The following is a 24,076-nucleotide window of genomic DNA, read 5'->3' as shown; positions in this document are numbered from 1 at the left end:
CCCCTTCCTAGACAACAAGTTCCTTACCACAGCTTTAGTTGTGGGTCTAGTAGACAAAAGGAATTCTTGTCAAATTGCTTCACCCTCTTTGGAGCATGGTAAACCGTCACAAAGAAGAGATGTTACATCATGTGCACCATGGTCAGTGTGCATATAAAGAACATTATCTTCTGTGGAGTAGAATGACACAATTTGTTTCAGTTAAAAGAAACCAGTACAGCTAGATTATTATTCCAAGTTTCTTGAAGTAATCTTGCAGACCTAACTACAGATGGGATCAGTGTTTTTAAAGTATATATGTTTAAAGTCTATATTCTTGAGACAGCAGTAACCTGATGGTATCATAAGTTCATAGGCAAGTACTAGACTAGTTGCCCTTGTAGGCCATTTTAAGACTAGTCCGTTTCCCTTTTTATGCTCAAATTAACCAATCCCAAATTATATATTACCTCTAATGAGAATAACTGGGACCATGCCATACATTATTTGAGTGGAATCGTGTATGAGATAAAGCATTTAGGAGCTGCCTCTTTCCATTATTAGTAGTAGAGGGGGCAGTCCTGGTGTATATTTTCTGTTTCACACCCAAAAAGCCAAGTTGCAGTTGAATATGGACAAGGGTGAGCTTTGTTTTATGTGGATGGAGGTCTCTTCTAGAATAGCAGTATCCTCTGCGAAATGTACCTGCCTCTCTAAACAGTTGATGTTGCAGAAGAGGTTTATATCACTAGAAAAAGTATTTCTGGTGCCATTTGACTTGCTGATATGCAGTAAGTTAATCATTACTGGGTCAGAGGATGCCTTGTATGCCAGACACAGGTCCCTTGATCTAGACATGCTGAACAACTGGCTTAACTGTTAGAGGCATACTGTCAGTGCTGTAATTAAGTGGGGTACCTGACTTCCCAAAGGATGCAATAATACATTTTTTGGCATTTAGTTTCAGTCCATGATTTTGGCAGCAGTTATTTATTTGGGACAAACCTGCCTGCAGGATGGCTAAGTCATTTGGGGATTTAGTGACTGCTCCTAGCTTGGAGTCATCAGCCAGAGTCGTTTGGTAGTGGAATTTACTTTAGAAAAGTAGATGCCAAACAGGAGAGGTTCCAGCACAGAACACTGGGGGCCTGTGCTGGTGACAGGAGTGTTTATGGAGGTAACTTCCCCTGTTTTGATTTCCAGTGTCCTGTATGTGAGCCACATGGCAAACTAGTGGGAGAATTTGTTCCCAGTTTAGTTAAATTTTCTTCTGTACCTAAATGGGGATTTGTGTCAAAAACTTTGGCCAGGTCGAGGTATGTGGTGTTTTTGCCTTCATCCTTTGCTTTGGTGACCAGGCATTCAAACTTGTGCATGAGAAGGAATTGATATCCTGTCCATTAGATTGTGATGTACTGGAACAAAAGGAGAGAACAGTCTGAGTGGTGAAAAATACATGAGAAGTAACAGTGAGGATTATTATTCTCCTTTTTTTAATGTAGGAGTGCTTGTTGTCTGAACAGTAGATAAAAGGGGGGATTTACTAAATTCATAAATGTAAACAAAGCTCAAGTTGTTAGTTTTCTTCAGAAAACTAGCATCACCAGTACAGAGCTGAAGAAACTTAATGCGACACTAGTACAATCTACATTTAAAAGTAAAAAAGCAGGTAGCAATGGCAAGAACATTATAGGTTCATAGGTGTTTACTAGGCTAACGACCACAAAGGCCTTTTTAAGCCTAGCCATGCATCCCTTTGATTCTCTACAAAGGTCAGCTGCGGTCTTGGTGATGCTGATGTTTAACATTGTGAGCAATCCCTGTACATAACCTACATGGCATGCACTTCCTTCAGTTTTACAAGGCTGAGAAGGTTCAAGATGTGCGCACTTCTAGTAGACAAATTCCATACAAATATGTTGGCACATAATGTATCAAACTGGTGAGCCATATTCTAGTTATTATACTTGTAAAAATTGTAATATAATTTAATGTATTTAATTAATGGGCACATGAATTGATCCTTCTCAGTCCCTTCTCAGGTATGACAGAGGCATGTTTTTGAGCCTACAACCCTTGAACAATTATGCTGCCCTTAATTCAGGAATGCACTAGCATGGGGGTAATCTATCCAAAAAAACGAGCAAAAGAAACTTTAATGCTACAGTGACTTCTCAAAGGCCAGCTGTTAATGTGAGTATATCCCATAGTTAGTACAGCTGTGTGAAGGATCACTACAGTAATAAACCATAACACCTGGGTAGAATTCCAGTACATAACAGGTGGTCACAGAGGGGTAGTATATAAATATAAAGCTAAAGAAGGAATATTTTCTATGGAAGTTGACTATCAAAACAAATTTTTTACACTAGCTAACATCTGTTGTATACCTGGACTAGGAGCGATGATTGCCAGGAAGCATTTAGACGTTTTATTAAATAAAATGAGAGTTTAATACTAGGATTTTATTTTAATTGTGTAATAGATGAGTCTAAATGTACTATTTCATCTAAGAAAAAGATGCATAAGGTAAAGCACCTCACTTCTCCTCTTCCTCCTTCTCAACCCAGACACATTCAGAAAACATGGCAAGATTTTTCACAGTCACTGTGTCCTTAAAGCTTCCCCATTTCTTTTATTTCTTAATTTTATACTTCATCTTCTCTTCAAAAGAGACAGTATACATCTAAAGAAGATGTTTCTGAATCGGAAGTAAATTCTTTAGCTGTACTCTTCTCAGATTCATTTGCCTATGGGATTCGAGTCTGTAGTGAATGATACTATGTCCCCCACATTCACCTTTAGAACTTTTTTTTTTCAGGAACACCACACTAAGAATGATGTGCTAAGATACTATGACCCTCTGGTCATGGGAGTCCCTAAACCTTCGGCCATACCTCCAGTCTTCGGAGCTCTGCAAGATATATTTGCCTCTGCTTCACTTAACCCAAAATTTCAGCTCCCTGCCCCTAAAACAACAGGTATTATAAGGTGCCTGATACACTTAAAGTTTTTTCTTATTAAAAAAAAAAAAACATCCCTAGACTCTGCAGTAAATTCTTTGGAATCTGATAAACCAGCCAAGTTGTTCACATCCTGTATTATTATCGGGAAAAAAATTGTACCCTTCAGCTATACTTGCTCTTAGGCTGCAAGATGTCAAACCCACATGTCCAGATATATTTTCAAGGTCATGGATGATATGAATAAGCTTTTAACAGACTTGCTTCATTCCGCTACCAAAATCTCCTTATCTTCACTTCTTGACTCTGCTTCCGAAACAGCTATGCATTCCAGCAATTTAGCTTTAATACAACTGATGCATCCTCCAGAACTGTGCTATAGGTTCAGTATTAAAAAGATACTTTTGGCTTAGACTCCAGTGCTTGCCTGGACATCATTAACAAATTATCAGTTGTACCTGTGGATATAGAAGCTCTTTTTGGCCCTGTTGTAATAGATCTGTTTAAAAACTTACAAGAGACAGGTAAAAAAGAATGCAGGATTTTAAAAAAGAATGCAGGATTTTAAGCAAATCTTTCTCTCTCTTGTTCTTGAGTTCGAAAAGAATTATCCTTCTAAGGCTGGACCCTTTTTATATAAGGAACAAAAGCATCAGCAAAAGGAAACATTTCTAAAATAAATTCAAATAAAATTTCAAAGGACACAAGGGTTCTTTTCCAGACAAATCCTGTCCAATTTGTGACTGTCTGCCTCTTTTCTCCCTGTCCCTTCTAAGCCTTCCCCACCTTCCTCTTTCAAACAAGTTGTTTTTTTCCCTCTGTACTTGGGAACTGATAACCTGAGACAATTTGTTGCTGAACATCATTCAGATTTGATTCAAACTCGCTTTGCTTCATGTACCTACACATTCAGGTATCCCACAACGACCCCCAAGGCAAGAGCACCTAATTCCCCCAACACAAAATAGTTGCTTCTTAAGTGTAATGTAGAACCATTTCTCCCCAGCTAAACAGAAAAAGGTTTTTATTCTAGACTTTTCTTAGCCCCAATAAAAGAAAGTACCTGGAGACAAGTTCTGGATTTATCAGTCCTGAGCACCTTTCTGAGAGTTCCAAAGTTCAAAATGCTGTCCCCAAAAGTTTTGCAACCAGTGGTTTTCAAGCTTTTTTTGTTACCCTGGATCTCAAATGTGCATAGCTACACATAAGATTCTATGTACTGGTATCTCACCTTCCGTTTTCTGTTGTGCCCTTTGATCTTTCTACAGCCATAAGGGTATTTTCAGTACATCTAGCCCAAATTATATTGTTTTGTAGGCTGCAGGGTATCCATATCTACCCTCTCTGAATGATCTTTTTCTCCAGGCTACATCAAGAGAGAAACTTCTTCATGGATCTGAAAGTCGCAATGGGTCTTTTTCTGAGCATAGGTTTCAGAATAATTCACAAAATGTTTATTCTTCTGCCATCACAGAATCTATTTTTTTGGGTTGCTTCCTAAACATTGTTTCAATGATGGTATTTCTTCTCCAAGACAGTCTTCAGTTTCTGATTGTCTTCTTGCAGGCTCTTCATTTTCCAGAATTGATGTTAACAAGAGAGAGAGAGATGTTGAGAGCCCAAGGAAACGTGACTTTTACTGTCCAGGTGATACCAGTTGTGAGAGTACACGTCAAAACAAAATCAGTGTTACCTCAAGTATATTTGGGCATAGCATTACCACCTAATGAATTTTCCAGTTCCTCTCTTCCCCTTCATCAAGAAAACATTTCTATGGTGGAGCAACTGGATTTCCCTCATTCAAAGCAAATCATTTCTGGTTCTTCCTCCTTACCAGGAAGTCTGCACAGATACTTCAGGTGTGACATGGGGGGCTTGTTCTGTGAGCAGAAAAGTCCAGGATTTGGTCAGGGCAGGACAGGAAAGCTCATGTCAACATCAAAGAAGTGAAAACTGTAGTTTTGGCCCTCTGGTCTCTACATAGCCTATGGGGTCCAGGAATGCTCTGGATCCAAACATACAATTTAATTGTAATTTGGTATATCAAGAAGCAGGGAGAGGTAAAGTGTTACAAACTATGTGATTAGTTAAGAGATTGCAATTCAGTACTACTTCTTTCTTAAAGTAGTTTACACTTCTTCGTGGATGAACACAGTAGCAGATACCTTGAGCACATCTAGGATAGATCTTTATGCAGAAGCTAAAGAAATAGGCAGGTCATCTTACAGATTGTCCATCAGTGAGTGTGTTCCAGAAACAGAACTTTTTGCCTCCACTCTAAACAGGCAACTCAGACTGTTCTGTTACAGGATTCTGTGCTTTCATGCTTGGAAATTGAATGCCATGTCTTTCTCACAGAAAGAAGAATTCCTAAATGCCTTTCCTCCCTTTCCTCTGATAACCAAGACCTCTTCAAAATCAAGAAGGAAAACCCCAGGAGTCTCTTGGTGATGTCCTTCTGACCCAGACAACACAGGCCTTCTCTTCTTTTTCACCTGGACAAGGGACGTCACCATAAATTGCCCCAGAGAATGGACTTGCTCTTGCAATAAAAGGGCTGAGTCATTCAATCTAACTCTGTGGGTGATAGGATTTTAATACTATTTAGGCACCTTTTTTCAGAGGAAGCACTGCAAATATTACAGGTGGCCAGGAAAAAATGCTACTAGGAAATCTTATGTTTCAAAATGGATCATTCATAAAAAGAAACTGCCAGTTCTAGACAGTGCATAATGTATGAGGAGCTCTCAGGATAACGCACACACTCTAGATCACCCAAGATTTAAAACTGTAGTAATGCAGTAATCTCTGTGGCGCGTTCTATAACAGCGTAATGCTGTAGTGTGATATAGTACTTTGGTAGTAGTTCTAGTTCCACACATGGCAAGTGTGGATATGTGTGTGTTTCTTTGTTTGTGTAGGGAGCAATGCATTTTACCACTCCACAAGGGGGGATCCACCTTGGATCCCGAGAACTACTGTGCCATCAGTCTGATGAGCCTGATCTGCAAGGCCATGGAACGTATTATCATGGAACTTATAAACAAAGACATTGGCAGCCTTCAGACACTGGACCCCATGCAGTTTGGGTTCGTGAAGGCCTGATCTTGTCTCCTGAACCTGATTTGACTTCTTTGAATCAGTCTCCAGAGCCGTGGACAAGGGTAAGGTGGTCCACACAGCCTATCTGGACCTCGCCAAGGTCTTTGACACCATCCCTCACTCTGGAATCATAGATAAACTTACTAAGCTAGGCATTAATCCCTATGTCACTCGATGGGTTGCCAACTGGCTTACTGACAGAATCCACACTGTAAAAGTAACCGACTCCAAATCCAGCTATAGACAGGTGACAAGTGGAATACCTCAGGGCTCAGTCCTGGGACCGCTCTTGTTTGGCATCTACTTCTCTGAAGTACAGGCCAACACTAAGGGACTCTGGCTAACAAAGTTTGCAGATGACTGCAAACTGGGAGCCATTATTGAATCCCCAAATGATGTGGATATTCTACAAAAGAGCCTTACAGAAACAGATGCTTGGTGCCGGAGCCATGGGCTCAAGCTCAATGCCAAGAAATGTATAGTTATCCCCTTTGGGAAAAACCATGTACCCGTGAATTACCACTTAGGTGGCAGTACACTAAACACTGAAAGTGTGAAAAGAGACTGAGGGACACAGGTAGACAGTGGTCTCACATTCGATAACCACATCACCACAACAGTCAGAAAATCCTTCTATATGGCACACCTCATCACAAAGGGCTTTTCATCCAGAAAAAAGGAGGTCATTGTCCCACTGTACTCATCCCTCATTAGATCCATTGTAGAATACAATGCCCCGTTTGGTATGTACTGCTCAAGGCATCTGCAAAAACTGGAAAGGCTGCAGAAATACCTCACTAAAAGAATCACAGGCCTAAAGCAGATGTCCTATGCTGACCGTCTAAAAAATCTCCACCTATACTCTTGTCGCATATTGTCTACTCAGAGGCGATCTCTGCTTAACATACAAGGCCATGTCAAACCCAGAGCTGTTGGACATGCTACACTTAAAGAAATCCCAATCCCTCAGAGACTCAAGCTCCAGGGATCTAAACCTTGTCATCACAATGAACAAAACATGCTGGAGGGATAGGTTCCTGACCCATAGACTCCCCAGACACTGGAATAGACTGCCCATACATGTCAAGCAGAGCGCCTCTTTGGCCCTCTTCAAAAGGAACCTTGATGATTTGATGGGAGATAGGGAATTCACCCCAGGGAACATGTCAGTCGCCCTGCTAGACAGGGGTCCAGGGAAGTGAATACTGTTGGAAGAAATAGCCAGGGAATGATTATGGCTAGGCTTGTATAGGCCTTAGGGCCGATAGCCTAGTACCAACCTATGAACCGAAATGCATTAAGTAAAAGAGGGATGTCCTTCAAGGATGCATCTGCAGTCCTAACAAATGGGTTGTCCTGTCGTCAGGCAGCCCTTCGGTCGGTCGGCCGGATTCCAAAGTCTGGGTCTGGCCTCGGCTGGTGTCGCACTTCGCCCGACGTCATCTCTGCTGGTCTTCGGGTATAAAGGCATCAGCCGACGCCATTTTCCTCAGTCTTTCTTGCCGCGTGGCGCCCGAAGCAGAAGCTGTTCGCAAGTGCCGGTCGGTCAGATCCAGAGATTACTACTACCGAATACTACTTCGAAGACTTCTAAAAAGCTAAGTACCCCGTTGGGGACTCTTTCTTGCCTCAGCCGATGTCAGAAAAAGTAAATAACTGTTTAACTTGTGGGAAACAAATACCTCATAAAGATTTCCACTCTTACTGCTTACCTTGTTTAGGCCCAGACCACGACGTAGCAGCCTGTTTAGCCTGTGCTTCCTTCAACCGATGAACGCTTAGGCGTCGGTCGGAGTTTGCTGAACAGTTTTTCGGCTCAGATTTTGCGTACATTATGCCGTCGGATCCTCCGACTTCTCAAATTGTTAAAAAAACGCAAAGAAAAAGACCGACACTCGCGGTCCGTTAAGCAAACCGCGAGTGTCTCGGTTTTGGCCGAAACCGAGCAAACGGGTCAATCTTCAGCCGAATCCATGACTACTACCGAGGCTCCTGCTACCCTAGTTGAATCGGCCTCTGAAGTTTTGCCTACTAATGTGGTCCCTCTAGAATTATCGGACACTATCCCTTTGGATGTCTCTACCCCAGCACGTGGTGCTGCTAGGCCTCCTGCAGCCATGTCTATTAAGGCCTTTGCCAGGGCTAAAGCAGCCAAAACTGCTAAATCAGTGCCTGTTAAGCCCCCTCACACAGGCCCAGTTCCAGTTCTCAAATGCTTACTCTGGCAGAGGATCTCATCTCTTTAATAAGGGGATCCCAATCTCACCCAGACAGGGCCTCTCAGCCTCCATAAAAGAGACCTAGAGCAGAGCCCCCAGAGCCAGTGTCCTCAGATGATTCTTCTGATGATTCAGACATTACAGACCATCCAGAGGCTCCTTTTTCTACTTATGAAGATTCCGATGCTGAAGAATCTATTCCATCTGCCTCTCCACCAGAGGAATTTTCCTTTGGGGAAACCTTACATGCCATGAGAGAGCAATTCCAATGGCAGGGACAAGATTTCTCAGATTCAAGAAAAAGGCTTAGGACCTTTCTACACTTACCGCAACATAGGCCCTTAGCTATACCTCCAGTTCTGCCTGTTGTGGATGATGCATTTAATGATGTTTGCACTGCTCCTGATACCTTACCTCCAGCCCCTGCCAAACCCGATAGGTTTTACAGGGTTCCGGACACTCATCACCACCTATACAAGGCCCCACTTGCAGATCCTGAGACTATCTCCCAGGGGCCTAAGGCAGTAGCTTCGACCTCAGCAAAACCCTCTCCTTCTGAAAGGGAATCCAGGTCCTTAGAGAGATGGGGTAAAAGTTTACACCTCTGCTACTCTCTCAGCTAGAGCTTTGAACTGTCAGTTTCATATGATCCAATACCAAGAGTTTATGCTTGATCAGTTAACTAAGAAACTGTCCTCTGATGATTCCTTAGGTAAGAAATATGTTTTAGAAATGGTGAATAACATTCAGCAGGTTAGTAACCATTCTTTAAAATGTGGCTATGATGCACTGGAGGCTTCATTTAGATCAGCCATGACTGGCACAGTTATAAGAAGGCATGCATGGTTGAAAGAACAGGTCTTGCCGGATCATGTTAAAGCAAAGCTGTTAGATGCTCCTATGGATAAGGCCAGTCTATTTGGTTCTCCTGCCCAGCAAGTAATGAAGAAAATGGAAGAGAAGGCAAAATCTGTACAAACAGTTAAAGATTTCTTACAGGTTCAGCCCCAAGGTTTAGCAGGAACTGGCCTTCCAAAAATTGGTCCTTTCCAGACTCCTCTAAATCTCAGAGAGGCAGGAATAGACGTTCCAGAGGCAGAAATCAATCCAGAGGAGGTGCCTACAGAGGACGCCAGTGGCAAGGCAATAACCAGCGAGGCACAGACACAACCACTGCCACTGCAACAGGACAATCACAGTGACTTGGCTCTGACACCGCCTACCAGGGAACAAATAGCAGCACCCTTAGGCGGAAAGTTAGCCTTATTTTCAAAAATTGGCACTATATCACAAAAGACAAGTGGATTTTGCAGACTATAGACCAAGGCTACAGGTTTCATTTCCACACCTTACCAGTAAAAGAGGAATGCCAAACCTACCTCCAAATCCGAAAACAGAAGCTCTAAAACAGATAGCTCAATTAACAAAGATGAGAGCTGTGGAAAGAGTACCACCAACAGAACAGGGCAAAGGATTCTACTCCAGACTCTTCCTAGTACCAAGAAAAGAGAAAAGTTGGAGACCTATTCTCGACCTGTCCGCCTTAAACACATTCATCATTGTTCCAAAATTCAAAATGCTGACCCTACAGCAACTTCTTCCCATGCTGGGCAAGGAGTGTTGGCTGGTAACTCTAGATCTCAAGGAGGCATACCTGCACGTCCCCATACGACCAAATTGCAGAAGATACCTCAGATTTCTTGCAGGATCAGAGCATTATCAATTCTCAGCATTGCCCTTTGGCTTATCTACTGCGCCCAGAGTATTCACAAAATGCCTGGCATCAGTAATCGCTCATTGCAGGCTACAGGGAATCCAAATTTATCCATACCTGGACGACTGCCTGATACAAGCGGACAACAAAAGCAAGCTGACAAAAGACTTACAAAGAGTCATTTGCTTACTACAAGCCCTGGGATACACAGTCAATTTAAAAAGTCAAGACTAATACCATCCCAAACAAGAACATTCTTGGGTGCAGAATTGGACACAGTAAAACAGATGGCATTCCTAACTGCAGAAAAACAAGAACAACTCCCTCTTTACTTCTTGGCATTAACAAAGCAGAACAAACTAACAGCAAGGAAAGTACTGCAGGCCTTGGGCTTCATGGCATCATGCATAATCCTGGTCCCCCATGCCAGACTGCATATGAGAAAACTACAGTGGTACCTAAAGAATTTATGGTCTCAACACAGGCACAGCTTAGAAACTGAAATACCACTAATCCCATGCCTGAAACAAGAGTTCCTATGGTGGGCTCAAGCATGCCAGTCAAACCCAGGCTTGCCCTTCCACAACTTTCAAGCAAGCCAAACCATCACAACGGACGCCTCAGACCCCAGATCAACTGCACCTGCACATAAATCAAAAAGAAATGCTGGCAGTAAAACTAGCAATCCAGAATTTCAGACCATTCCTCAAAGAAGGCCATTTGATGATAAGGACAGACAACACCACAGTCATGTGGTACATCAACAAACAGGGAGGCACTCATTCATACCCCCTATGCCGAATGACTCTGGACCTATGGAATATGGCTCTGAGCTACAACATTCAGTTACAGGCAATATTTGTACCGGGAAAAGAAAACATCCTAGCAGACATGTTAAGCAGAACTACCTCGGATGCTCACGAATGGATGCTACACCCGGACATCTTCAAGGCCATCACACAGAAATGGGGAATGCCACAAATAGACCTATTCGCATCCCCACTCAATCACCAGCTCAAGAAATTCTGCACAAGGACATACCACCCACTTGCATGGAAGGTGGACTCTCTATCCTTCAGTTGGAAAGGCCTGACAGCATATGCATTTCCACCTCTTCCTTTGATGCACAAGGTACTACTGAAAATCAAAGAGGAGCGTCCAAGGATAATTCTGATAGCTCCAAATTGGCCAAGACAACACTGGTATCCATTGCTGAGGAGCATGTCTCGGGGAGAACGTGGACACTACCCTGATGCCTTTGATGTTAACTCAGAACGACTACAACATCATGCATCCAAATCTAAAAACTCTGCAACTAACTGCCTGGAACATTACATAACAGCAACTAACCCAGATTTATCCCAAAGGGTTAAAGACATTATCCTGAGGCCCGCAGACCTTCTACAAGAAGGAACTATGCAGGAAATGGAAAAGGTTTGTCATTTGGAGCACTGAAAGAGGAAAAGATGTGTCAAAGATAGATATTGCCAACATCCTGGAGTATTTGGCAGAGCTTCTCCATACAGGCCTGTCCTATTCCTCCATCAAGATACATGCATCAGCTATTTCTGCAGAATACAGCTTGATCCCCTGTCTTCTCACATCCTCTACTCAGGCAGTTCCTCAGAGGAATCAAGAATGTAAAACCTCCTAGGAAACCACCATTACCAGCATGGGACTTGAACTTTGTGCTAGAAAAATTGACACTCCCTCCATTCAAACCAACAGCAACAGCAGATCTTCAACACCTATCCTGGAAAACTGCTTTCCTACTGGCAATTACTTCAGCAAGAAGGGTTTCGGAACTACAGGCCTTAATGGCAGTACAACCCTTCCTAATCTTCCATCAAGATAGAGTATCCATGAGAACTAATCCTACATTTATGCCTAAGGTGGTATCCAGAGTGTCTCTAAACCAGGCAATCCACCTACCTACCTTCTTTCCCAATCCACAGAACAGGGGGTAAAGACTGCTGCATACCTTGGATGTACATAGACAGTTGCGCTACTACCTGGACAGAACCAAGGGCAATAGAAAAACTGACCAGCTTCTAGTAACCTATGCAACAGGAAGGGAAGGAAAAGCAATTTCCAAACAGACAATCTCCAAGTGGATAGGAAATTGCATAAGATTCTGTTACTCTTACCATGGAAAGCCAATTCCACAGAACATAAGACCTCACTCTACAAGGGCTACAGCCACTACCACAGCTTTCTTACGAGGAGTGGCTACCAAGGACATTATTGAGGCAGCTACTTGGACCTCCGTGCATACATTTGCTAAGCATTATAACTTACCTCTATACTCTAGATCCCGAGCAGGGTTTGCCACTGCTGTATTGCAAGGGATCCTAACTACACCATAATTCTTCTTCCTCCTCCCCTAGTTTGGCTATGGTATTCTACCCATTTGTTAGGACTGCAGATGCATCCTTGAAGGACATAGTACAGTTTTGTACCTACCATAAATGTAGATGTCCGAACAGGATAGCATCTGCAGTCAGGATTACCCACCCTCCTTCCCCTCTGTGGTATTCCTAGGGTATTTACCCTCCTAATAGCTAGCTGGGGGGGGATCTCTTATGGTGTATTTGTTTGTATATATGTACATACATGCTTATTTTTTGTGTTTGCCTACCTTTTTTTTTGGAAACATTGGCATTTACCCAAAATTTAGTTTTCCAAGAGGGCAACTGGCATCTGGGGCAAGAAACACTGAGGAAAATGGCGTCGGCTGATGCCTTTATACCCGAAGACCAGCAGAGATGACGTCGGGTGAAGTGCGACACCAGCCGAGGCCAGACCCAGACTTTGGAATCCGGCCGACCGAAGGGCTGCCTGACGACAGGACAACCCATTTGTTAGGACTGCAGATGCTATCCTGTTCGGACATCTACATTTATGGTAGGTACAAAACTGTACTTTCCCTAGTATGGGACCCAGTACGTGGAATCATTTACATTTGAATGAAACCAAAGCCAGAAAACCGAAAAAGACTTGCTGCAGACATTCTAGTATCTGTATTTACATATATATATATATATATATATATATATATATATATATATATATATATATATATGTATGTATGTGTATATATATATATGTATGTATGTGTGTATATATATATATATATATATATATATATATATATATATATATATATATATATATATATATACATATATACACACACACACACACACATATATATATATATATATATATATATATATATATATATATATATGTATGTATGTATGTATATATATATATATATATATATATATATACATACACACACACACACACACACACATATATATATATCTATATGGGTCTAGGGCACATGCTAGACTAGCATATATCCGAATCACAAAACATCAAACACACATACACGAAAGTGCTTAACATCGAAAAGTGCTTCCGTGTATTTGTAGTTCAAAAAAATCTACATTTCTGCAAGAGGGCTTTGCCCCCCCTGCACCCCCACACCCCCCTACTTTATTATTCTCACTCCAAGATTGCACTACAGTGGAGAAAAGGGAAAAGGGAATTTTCCTTACCCACACTGTAGTCCGATCTATGAAACAGGCACACATATACGGAAGCGCTTGTCGATGTTAAGCGCTTTCGTGTATATGTGTTTGATGTTTTGTGATTCGGACATATGCTAGTTGAGCATGTGTCCAGATCCCATATATATATATATATATATATATATATATATATATATATATATGTGTGTGTGTATATAATGAGTGTGTGTGTGTGTGTGTGTGTGTGTTGCTTCCTCTGGTGTTCTGACTGCCAGATTGGATATTTTGCTGACAAAATGAGCCTGGAAAAAAAAAAAAAAACCACATTAAATTAACTGTGTTGGTGCAGTGCATGCTTCTTATTCACTTGTCACATGTTGATGATGCAAACGGGTGGAAAATCTTCATTTTTTTCTCCGAAGCAAGTATAGTTCACTCATGTGGACATCCATGAATGCAAAATGGGTGAAACTGTGGTTTCAATAAAAATAAACCTCACCACAAAGTATTCCAGAAGGTTAGTAACTGTTTTAGCTTTGGAACTCTACAGCTAATAGTACAACCCTTACCATACTGCATAAAGCTGTGGTAAGGCAAAGTGTCTATGGTAAATGATGCTTATATGTGTAGTATGCAGCAGTATCACTGTGTAATTTTATGACACCGTATATGTATATATGTAGAAAGACACAGTAGATGAATTGGACACACTAAATTGACCATAGGTGTGAGTGTGCATGTGAGTGTATGTTATGGAAGAACAGCTGGGGCAGGGATAGCCACCCGGCAGTGTGAAACTGGGCTATAGATGATTTTCACTGTAGTAATGACACCCTGACCCCAACCCCATGCTCCTAAGTATCTCATTTTATGTCCCCATAGATATGGGTTTTGCTGAACCAGTTCATGTGCGGGGTACATAGTGTACAGCTGTTGCCTTTGTTTATCTTCATTAATTTTGTATCCCAAAAAGACTGGAAATGGTTTCAGAGTGTTTCACAACACAGAAATGTCCCTTTATGCTTTTATCAGGTATAAAATAATATAATCTGCAAATAAAGCCAGCTTTTCTTGGCTACCATACCAATTATATCCTTGAATTTATGAGTCCATTGTTTTCTTTCCCAGTGGTTCTAAATATAATGCCAGTAACAAAGGGGTTCCTTTGCTCAAACAAAACTTATCAGAGAGGATCCCCCCACTTTAATTTTCACTTCCAGTACCTCGTATATCTCCCTAATCAACCTTATAATTTTATCAGGAATTACAAACGCTTCCATTACCCTACTCATAATATCCCAGTTTGCTTTTTCTGCATCAAGACCCGCCAAGAACAGTGGTATTTTCTTACATTCTGCTTCTCTCTGAGTCATCATTGTTTTCTTAATGTCAAATGTTTGCCTTCCCTCCAGAAAACCACATTGATCCAGATCTATCAATTTGGCATCAGTCTTGATATTCTTTTAGCCATTGTAGACATAAACACTTTATAATCATGCTTTAGAATGAAATGGCCTATATGAAGCTGGATCTGATGGCTTTTTTTGCCATCTTTTAGGTATTATAGCCACCACTGCTTTCTTCCAGGGGGTGCATCTCCCCCTATTTAAACATTGTTAAACAAAACCTTCCAGATCTTTATCACATTCTTCTCTCCTAACTTCCAAACTTCCACAGGAATATCATGTATTCCTGGGGACTTTCCTGTAAATCTGTTGTCAGGTGTCAGTTTCATCCCACATGCCAAATACATGCCACTATATGAAATGTGCATCTAACTTACCTATAGATAGGTGTGTGTGTGTGTGTGTGTGTGTGTGTGTGTGTGTGTGTGTGTGTGTGTGTGTGTGTGTGTGTGTGTGTGTGTCCAGACATGTATAACACATATCCTGCAATGGACTGGTATCCTTTGTAGATTTCTATGACATCATTGTGCAGTAGTGAACTGTACTTGTGAGCTGTTTTAAGTTATACTATGAGCTGTTTTAAGTTATACTTTGTGAGCAATATCATCTGATTTGAGTGCTGCAGAGGCTATTGCCATGTCATGCTGTCAGTGGAATAAAACTCGTTCTGCAAAGAGCACCATTACCACTTACAAGTAACACTTCATACTGTTGTTATTAAAAAGCTGTATTCCTGCAATTTACTTTGAAACCTATTTGACAGTATTTTGTTTCACAATTCTATAACCATGTATTTTCTTTTTTAGAGATATCTCAAGACTGGTCAGACTATGGTCTGTGGTGGGAACAGAAATGCTGCTGGCTTTTGAAGACTCATTGGACACTGGACAAATATGGGATACAAGCTGATGCTAAGCTGATATTCACACCTCAGCATAGACCCTTACGTCTTCAGTTGCCAAATATGAAAACTGTGAGACTGAAAGTCAGTTTTTCTTCTGTAGTTTTTAAAACAGTTTCTGAGATCTGCAAAATTCTTAGTAAGTAAAATATGCACATTATTTATTAGCTTTCTTAATGGTCTGATTAACACTACCATGTTTAGTAAGGTACCCCACTAAAGAAACATATTAGTATAATGGTAAGCATCTTTACATGTCATCTGGGAGACCAGCATTTGATTCTTTGACTGGGATTAGCTCTTCCTTTGTCTGGCAATTAGCACAGAAGACTAAGATTATGAACTCTTAATGAGCTGTTTCCTGTAGTCCAGGGTTGGATTCCTTTAGCTTTCACTTGTGTACTGTATGACTAAGCAAGTTAGTTAACGCGACAGTGTTGTGGGGCAATTGAGAAACTAGGCTAGGCTCCACAGTGGTCTGTATGACTGCCTCCTTAGTAACCACTTATGAACTTAAGATTTTGGACTCAAAAAGCAGACCATTACAGGCTACAGTTTTTTGTGAGATTTTAGAGTATATGAATATTTGTATTGTTGGAGGGTCCTTCGTCATAAAAAAACAAAGTAAATTTAAGAATATAAAAAGTGGTTAATGACATAAATTGTTGACTGCATTGTATCTCTGTAAGTGTAGCAGTAGTCATTGCTCAAATAGGGTAATTTCTATTGCACATGAGTCTCAGACTGATATTTCAATATAGCATACAGCCTCTTTATGCGGACTAGATGCAACCCCACAAAACAAAATATGTTTATCAAAAAAAAGGGGGGGGGGGTGGACAAGAATCTTGTAAAGAAATGAGTTTTAACGAGAGAGTGAAAGGGGTACTGTGTAAATGAACATTGTGGTTGAAAACCTTACACCAAAAAGAAGTATTTACAGGCAGGTGTTTAATAAGGTACGAAGAGGCATAACAGACATTATAAGGTCCCTGTAGGCAGCATTTAAGAAGGCACTTAAATGATAAATCTTGGTAAGGAGGTGATATCACTGAGTGGCAAATTGTGGACATGATGCATTAGTACCTGTTGGGTATCTAAAAAGCAATATATAGTAATTGCTGGGTTTGTTACAGCATTGGAGAGTGAGACCAATAGGAGAAGCATATATGGTCTTACATGGTTGATTGAGTAGGGGAGCAAGATGGTTAGTGAGTCCAGGAAAGTTTTTGCCAGTTACAGCTGTATGGTCACATAGCTTTGTACCAAAGCAAAGGAAAACGTCTCCTAAATAATGTAGAAGGAAGCTTGTGTAGCGGTTTGGAGGCCAAAAAAAGAGTGATAAGGCAGATGAGGAAGCTAGAGTAGGAGAGTACTTATGACTTCATGGTAGCTCCTTATGTTATTTGTATGTATTTATCTAAGAATAGAAGGGATCTGTTGGCTAAGAACCAACAAAGTAACAAGAAAGCTGGTGAAAGCGAATAATGCAATGCTGTTGCATTGTTTAGTAAAGAACAATATTGTTCAGGGAAAAATATCTGGCAATAAGCCTGGGATGCAATTTTCAAGACCATTTGCTAGAGAAGGCAAGAGAAGACAGTCTAATTTAGATGAGGATTTTTCCAGTGCCCTCCATTGTAAAAGCAGCAATAAAAATAGTTATTCAAAGATGTTTAAAAAGGTATGTGTGGTGCGGCAGAGTAATGTCTGAATTAGTAAATGTGATTTTAAGTGCTGTGCAGTGGAGTGCAGAATTACAAATGTCAGGGAGATAGCATACTTTGGTGCACTAACGGTTTAGTATGACTCTCCTATTTTCAGCAACCATCAGTCAACTAAACTACAATACTGTAATAAAATAGTCCAAGGTATACTGTACATATCACTTTATTGCCCTGAGGCACATAAATTGGCTTGAGCTACCTTACCTCCTCACCTACTTTCAACTTTAATTTGCACGCAGACTAGTCTTTCATCCTGAAAAATACCCTGCCCTAAGCAGTGTACTACAACTCCACTGCACCAGTAGAACTCTCCGCTCTACTGACAAACATCTCCTCTCATTTCAAAAAGCTCACAACAAAGCAGGAAATACTCTTTACTAGAATTTCATCTCAAAATCCTGAAACCCAATTCCCTCTCCAATCAGACTCCTCCACAACACCCACATATCTTCAAAGATAAATTAAAACTGTTCCTGCTTGACCCTGGTTATGCCCCTGCTATTCTCCAGGCTAAATTATTCCTAAACTACCTTTCTTTGTACACATACATGTCAGTGACTGTATCTTTTCTCTTATTTTTCCATCTTCTACTGTAATAATGACAAAATACATATAAATGTATCTGACCTAATGCTCTGCACCCACTACTGACTATGTTGCTGCAAAATGTACTTGCTGAGTTCATAATGATCTACTCTGTTTATCCTCACTTTGTATGCAACGCTGCTAATGTTACCTGAGAATTTTGTATATTGTATAGTACTACTATAAATAATTATTGTGGAACTTTGTATGTGATGCTGCTAATGTTACCTGAGTATTCGGCATGTTGTATGTGTACTACTGTTATTTTTTTCTTGTGGATAAAACAAAAAACACAATCCGGCCAAGCAGAGCTCCAATAAAGGCCGTCTCTCCTCAGTAAAACCAACAGTAACATTGCAGGAAAAACCACAAGGGCTCAAAAATAATGTAATTTTTGATAGTTCCAAACCATACGACAAAATTAAAACCAAGCAGGATTAAACGCTTTCATCTCCTTACAGAAGACTTCATCAGAATCAGAAGCCAATTACAACAAAAAGTTAATAAGCAGCTCCATTCATTCCAATTGGTTCTAACATAATTAGTTCATTAATTCAGGAAGTGAAGTTACATCCCAAAAACCATGACAATAATGAAAACCATTTCCTTAACAAAAAAAATAAATAAATATATATATATATATATATATATATATATATATATATATATATATATATATATATACATATATAGGTCTACTTCAGTAGACCGACAGTACACAAGAACGACATTCACAACATAACCGACAGTATGAAATCCCGACGCTGAAAACCACTACATGTGAAACGAGCGTGACTGTGTAAGTATGTGATAGTGACGGACGTTAGGGTTAGGGTGCGGGTAAGGTAAGTTTGCGATAGTGGCGGACTTTAGGGTTAGGGTGCAGGTAAGGTAAGTGTGCGATAGTGACGGACCTTAGGGTTAGGGTGCAGGTAAGTGTGTGATAGTGACGGACCTTAGGATTAGGGTTTGGGTTAAGGTTAGTGCATAGATAGCTGTGTATGTAAGATTTAGTGTAGGTTTGTAAGGTTTTTGGTGTGCTTGTGTTGTGTGTCTTGTGAGTCGGTGTTATGATGTTCGGTAATGTGGACTGTTGGTTTTGTGTGGTGTTGGTGTTTTGGTGTCGGCGTTTGGCTGTCCGGTTTGTGGTGTATCTGTGTAGTGTAGGGGATTTATATATGTTCATTAAAGCTAAGTACCCCATTGGGGAAACTTTTTTCTTGCTCCAGACCAGTGTCAAAAAAAGTTAATAATTGTATCTCTTGTGGAAAGCAAATACCTCATAAGGACTTTCATTCCTACTGTATTCCTTGCCTAGGCCCTGACCATAACGTTTCAGGTTGTTGGTTTTGTGCTAGATTCAACCAACACACTATTAAGCATCGGTATGATTTTGCATTAAACTATTTTGGACGCAGGTTTAATTATCCAGAAATGTCGCCTGATAGCCATCCGACAACCGGAGTTCACAAAAAACGCAAAGAAAAAGTAAAGGATAGGCAACCGAGGCCCAAAGCCGATGATGAAGCATCTCCTAAGCCGGTCGCCGGTTCGCCGGTTCTCAGTGAGGCGCTTTCGCAGCCCCTGATGCCCGCTACTTTAGAGTCGCAGGCCGCTACCGACTCCCACGTGGAGTCGGCTATACCGCTGGAAACTCAAGGTATTGGAGCCTCGGACACTGTTCCTTCAGATGGGTCCGGAGCTGCTGAGCAGGCACCGGCTTCTGAGGGTGTTTTCAGGCCTAAACATCTTTACATTAAACTGACTTCAAAGGCAGACTAAAGCACCTTCAAAGACAAAGAAACAAACTCAAGAGCCATGTGGACAGGCCTCCATGCCCAAAAAACAGATGCTCAAAATGGCTGAAAACTTGATTACCTTGATCAGGGGTACCCATCCCCTCCTGATAAGAGGCCTATGCAAGAGACAGACTATAAATCTTCAGATCAGGTTTCTATTTCTTCTGATTCCTCTTCTGATCAGGAATATTCTCTTCCCCCCTATGAGGATTCTGATGCTGAAGAATCTATTCTTTCAGCTTCTCCTCCTGAAGACTATTCTTTTGGGGAAACCTTGCATACCATGAGGGAGCACTTCCACTGGGAGAGCCAAGATTTTTCAGAATCTAAAAAGAGGCTCAGGGACATCCTTTTACTACCTCAACACAGGCCTCTAGCCATTCCACCTGTGTTAGACATTATAGATGGTGTTTTCAGAGTCTAGTCTGACCCCTGACTCCTTACCACCAGCTCCTGTTAAGCCTGACAGATATTACAGGGTTCCTGACTCTCATAAATTCCTTTTCAAAAACCCTGCTGCAGACCCAGAAACTATTTCACAGGGTCCCAAAGGGGTTAAGGCTTCTGCTGCAAAAAAACTACCCCCTCTGACAGAGATTCTAGGGCACTGGATAGATGGTTTACACATCTGCTACCTTGGCTATAAGGGCTTTAAACTGTCAGTTTCATATGCGCAAATATCAGCAACATGTCATGGCATTGCGTAAACAGAAAATGTTGGTAAACTCTGAATGTGCAGAAAACAAGGAAGTGCAGGATATACTGCATGCAGCTGAACAAGTTGGAAAGCATACTTTGCAATGTGGTTTTGATTCTCTGGAGGCCTCCTGCAGGGCCGCAGTTACTGGTTCTGTAATTAGGAGGCATGTTTGGTTAAAGGAACAAAATCTGCCTGATCATGTCAAAGTTAAATTATTAGATGCACCTTTACAGCATGATACTTTGTTTGGTGTTAAGGCAGAAGAGGTGTTAAAGAAGATGGAGGACAAAGCTAAATCTATGCAAACTGTCAAAGATTTTTTACAAGTACAGCTACCTAGATTTAGTAGACACTGGCGTACAAAAAATTGGTCCTTTCCTGCCTCAGACAGACCTCAAAGGAGCAGACCCAGACACCCTTGAGGCAGATCCCAGCCGCAAGATTCATACAGGTCAAAGCAATGGGGTGCTTCTACCTCCAAAAGTGGAGAAGACAAATCACAACCTTAAAGGAGCAGTCCCATTGACTTCCCCCTGCCTGCGCCAAGCACTTATTTCCTGGCAGCACCCTTAGGAGGAAAAATAGCACTTTTTTCTCAAAATTGGCACATTATAACCCAAGACAAGAGGGTTCTAAACATAGTGTCACAAGGCTACAAGTTTCACTTCCATACCCTGCCAAAGGCAAATGGTTGGCCAGATCTGCCAAAAATCAATGGGCAGAGGCACAAAAACAAGTCTTATCCCTCATGGACATGGGGGCCATCCAACAAGTACCAGAGCAAGAGCACGGACAAAGATTTTACTCAAGACTGTTCTTGGTACCCAGAAAAGACAAAACCTGGAGACCAATACTGGACCTATCTATTCTAAACACATTCCTGCATATACCAAAATTCAAGATTTTGACCTTACAGCAGCTTCTGCCCATGCTGGGCACGAAGGCTTGGCTTGTGACTTTAGACCTAAAAGAGGCATACCTGCATGTCCCAATCAGACAGTCATGCAGAAGATACCTCAGATTCAAGGCTGGCTCCATGCATTACCAATTCTCTGCACTGCCCTTTGGCTTATCTACTGCTCCCAGGGTCTTTACAAAGTGCCTGGCACCAGTAATTGCATTCTGCAGGCAAAGAGGAATACAAATATATCCTTACTTGGACAACTGCCTAATTCAAGCAGAGAACAAGGACATTCTTCTACAGCATCTGGCATTTGTGAAAAGACTTCTAACATGCCTAGGGTACACAGTCAACGAAAAGAAATCAAAATTAGTACCCTCTCAAGAGATAATATTCCTGGGTGCAAGCTTAAATACAACTGCCCAGATGGCTTATCTCACGCCAGACAAACAAAGGCAAATGACTACCTATTTCAAAATAATGGCAACAAAGGCCCAGTTATCTGCAAGAAAAATTCTGCAGGCTTTGGGCTTAATGGCATCCTGCATCCCACTAATTCCATATGCAAGACTGCATATGAGGAAACTTCAATGGTACCAAAAAAGTGTTTGGACTCAGCATTGCCACAGCTTGGAAACAATGACTAATCTCATTCCCTGCCTTCAACAGGAGTTTCGATGGTGGGCAAAGGCTTGTCACCAGAACAAGGGACAGCCATTCACATTACCTCCAGCCAGGCAAAACCTAACAACAGATGCATCAGATTATGCCTGGGGGGCCCACATGGCAGGAAGATGCATTCAGGGCACATGGTCCGCAAACCAAATGCATCTACATATCAGTCAAAAAGAGATGCTAGCTGTTCAAAATGCCCTGACAGCCTTCAAGGACCTACTTCATCCGGGACAACTACTGGTAAAAACTGACAACACCATGGTCATGTGGTATATAAACAAGCAGGGGGGCACACATTCTTATCCCCTTTGCAGACTAGCCATGGTTTTGTGGGACACAGCATTGACTTACCAAGTACATCTGCAGGCACAATTCCTGCCAGGAAAGGAAAATACTCTGGTGGACGAACTAAGCAGAAACCTCATGGATCCCCACGAGTGGCAGCTGGATCCGCAAGTCTTCCTCATGATAACAAGGAAATGGGGATTCCTGGACATAAATCTATTTGCCTCCCCTCACAACTTCCAACTAAAAAGATTCTGCACAAGGACTTATCACAGACAATCATGGAAAGTGTACGCCCTATCTTTCAGCTTGAAAAACCTCTCAGTATATGCCTTTCCCCCACTGCCTCTCCTCCCCAAGGTACTCCTAAAGGTCAGACAGGAGAAGCCAAAGATGATACTGATTGCCCCAGACTGGCCCTGCCAGTACTGGTACCCAATCCTAAGGAACTTGTCTCAATGTCCTGCTTGGACCTTACCTCAAATACCCCATCTACTGTCCCAGCAAAACAATCAGATCCTGCACAGCCAACTCAGGACTCTAAACCTGGCAGCATGGTGGATAATGTAGTCATACAAAACACACCTCTCAGTAAAGCTGTGATGGATGTCATTTTGGAAGCCAGAAGGCCTAGTACTCGAAAATCTTATGCTGGAAAATGGAAGAGATTCTGTGCTTGGAACCAGGCACAAGGAACTGATACAGCTGTACCAAATATCCATAGGTTCATAGGTTCATACTAGGCTATCTGTCCTAGGGCATTTATAAGCCAAGCCAGAATGTGTTTGGCTTTCGCCACCCATTTTAAATTTATTTTGCTATGCCCTTTTTCGAGGTTAGTATACTGTGCCTCTGTCTAACAGTGACACAGAAGTAATACCCGGGGTAAACCTACGATCTCCCATCCACTCATCAAGATTCCTCTTGAAGAGAGTCAATGAGGGACTCTGCCTAACCTGGACTGGGATTTTATTCCAGAGTGAAGGGAGCCTCTGGGTTATGAATCTGTCCCTCCAGCATGTCCTATTTATTTCAGTGCTGAGGTTCAAGTCTCTCGAGCGTAGCTCGATGGGATTTGGATTTTCTGAGGTGCAGCATGTCCATTAATTCCGGGTTGGACATGGCTTTATATGTCAGGCACAGATCGCCTCTGAACAGGCGGTATGCCACTGAGTAGAGCTGGAGTTTCTTTAACCGGGCAGCATATGGCATCTGTTTGAGCCCTTTGATCCTCTTGGTGAGGTACTTTTGGGGTCTTTCCAGTTGCTGCAGGTGTCTGGTAAGGTACATCCCAAAAGGGGCATTGTACTCAATTATGGGCCTGATGAGGGATGAGTAAAGAGGCACGATGACGTCCCCAGATCTAGATGTGAATCCCTTCATGATTAGGTGGGCTATATAAAATGTTTTTCTAACCACTTTGGCCATGTGGTTGTCAAATGAGAGATTGCTATCAACTTGGGTCCCCAGGTCCCTAATTACTTCTTCTGTACTTAATGGATTACCACCTATGTGGAATTTGTGGGCACTTTGTTTTTGCCAAAGGGGATGACTATACACTTTTTGGCATTTAGCTTGAGG

At 41.6% G+C, this 24,076-nt stretch overlaps 1 protein-coding gene across 1 annotated transcript in view; it reads left to right on the top strand.

Annotated features, from left to right (window-relative positions):
- FERMT1 (FERM domain containing kindlin 1) overlaps positions 1-24,076 on the top strand; it is a 1,173,069-nt gene that overhangs the window by 188,587 nt on the left and 960,406 nt on the right. Inside the window, exon 3 of the mRNA XM_044056523.1 lies at positions 15,729-15,962. Within this exon, the coding sequence (XP_043912458.1) occupies positions 15,729-15,962 (234 nt within the window). The remainder of the gene's footprint in view (positions 1-15,728; positions 15,963-24,076) is intronic.

The sequence above is a fragment of the Protopterus annectens genome, chromosome 1.part2 (genome assembly GCF_019279795.1).
Source record: "Protopterus annectens isolate FY-2018-M chromosome 1.part2, PAN1.0, whole genome shotgun sequence".
Taxonomy (NCBI): domain Eukaryota; kingdom Metazoa; phylum Chordata; order Ceratodontiformes; family Protopteridae; genus Protopterus; species Protopterus annectens.
The sequence above is the reverse complement of the archived record's forward strand: the minus strand, read 5'-3'. Positions and strand labels throughout refer to the sequence as shown.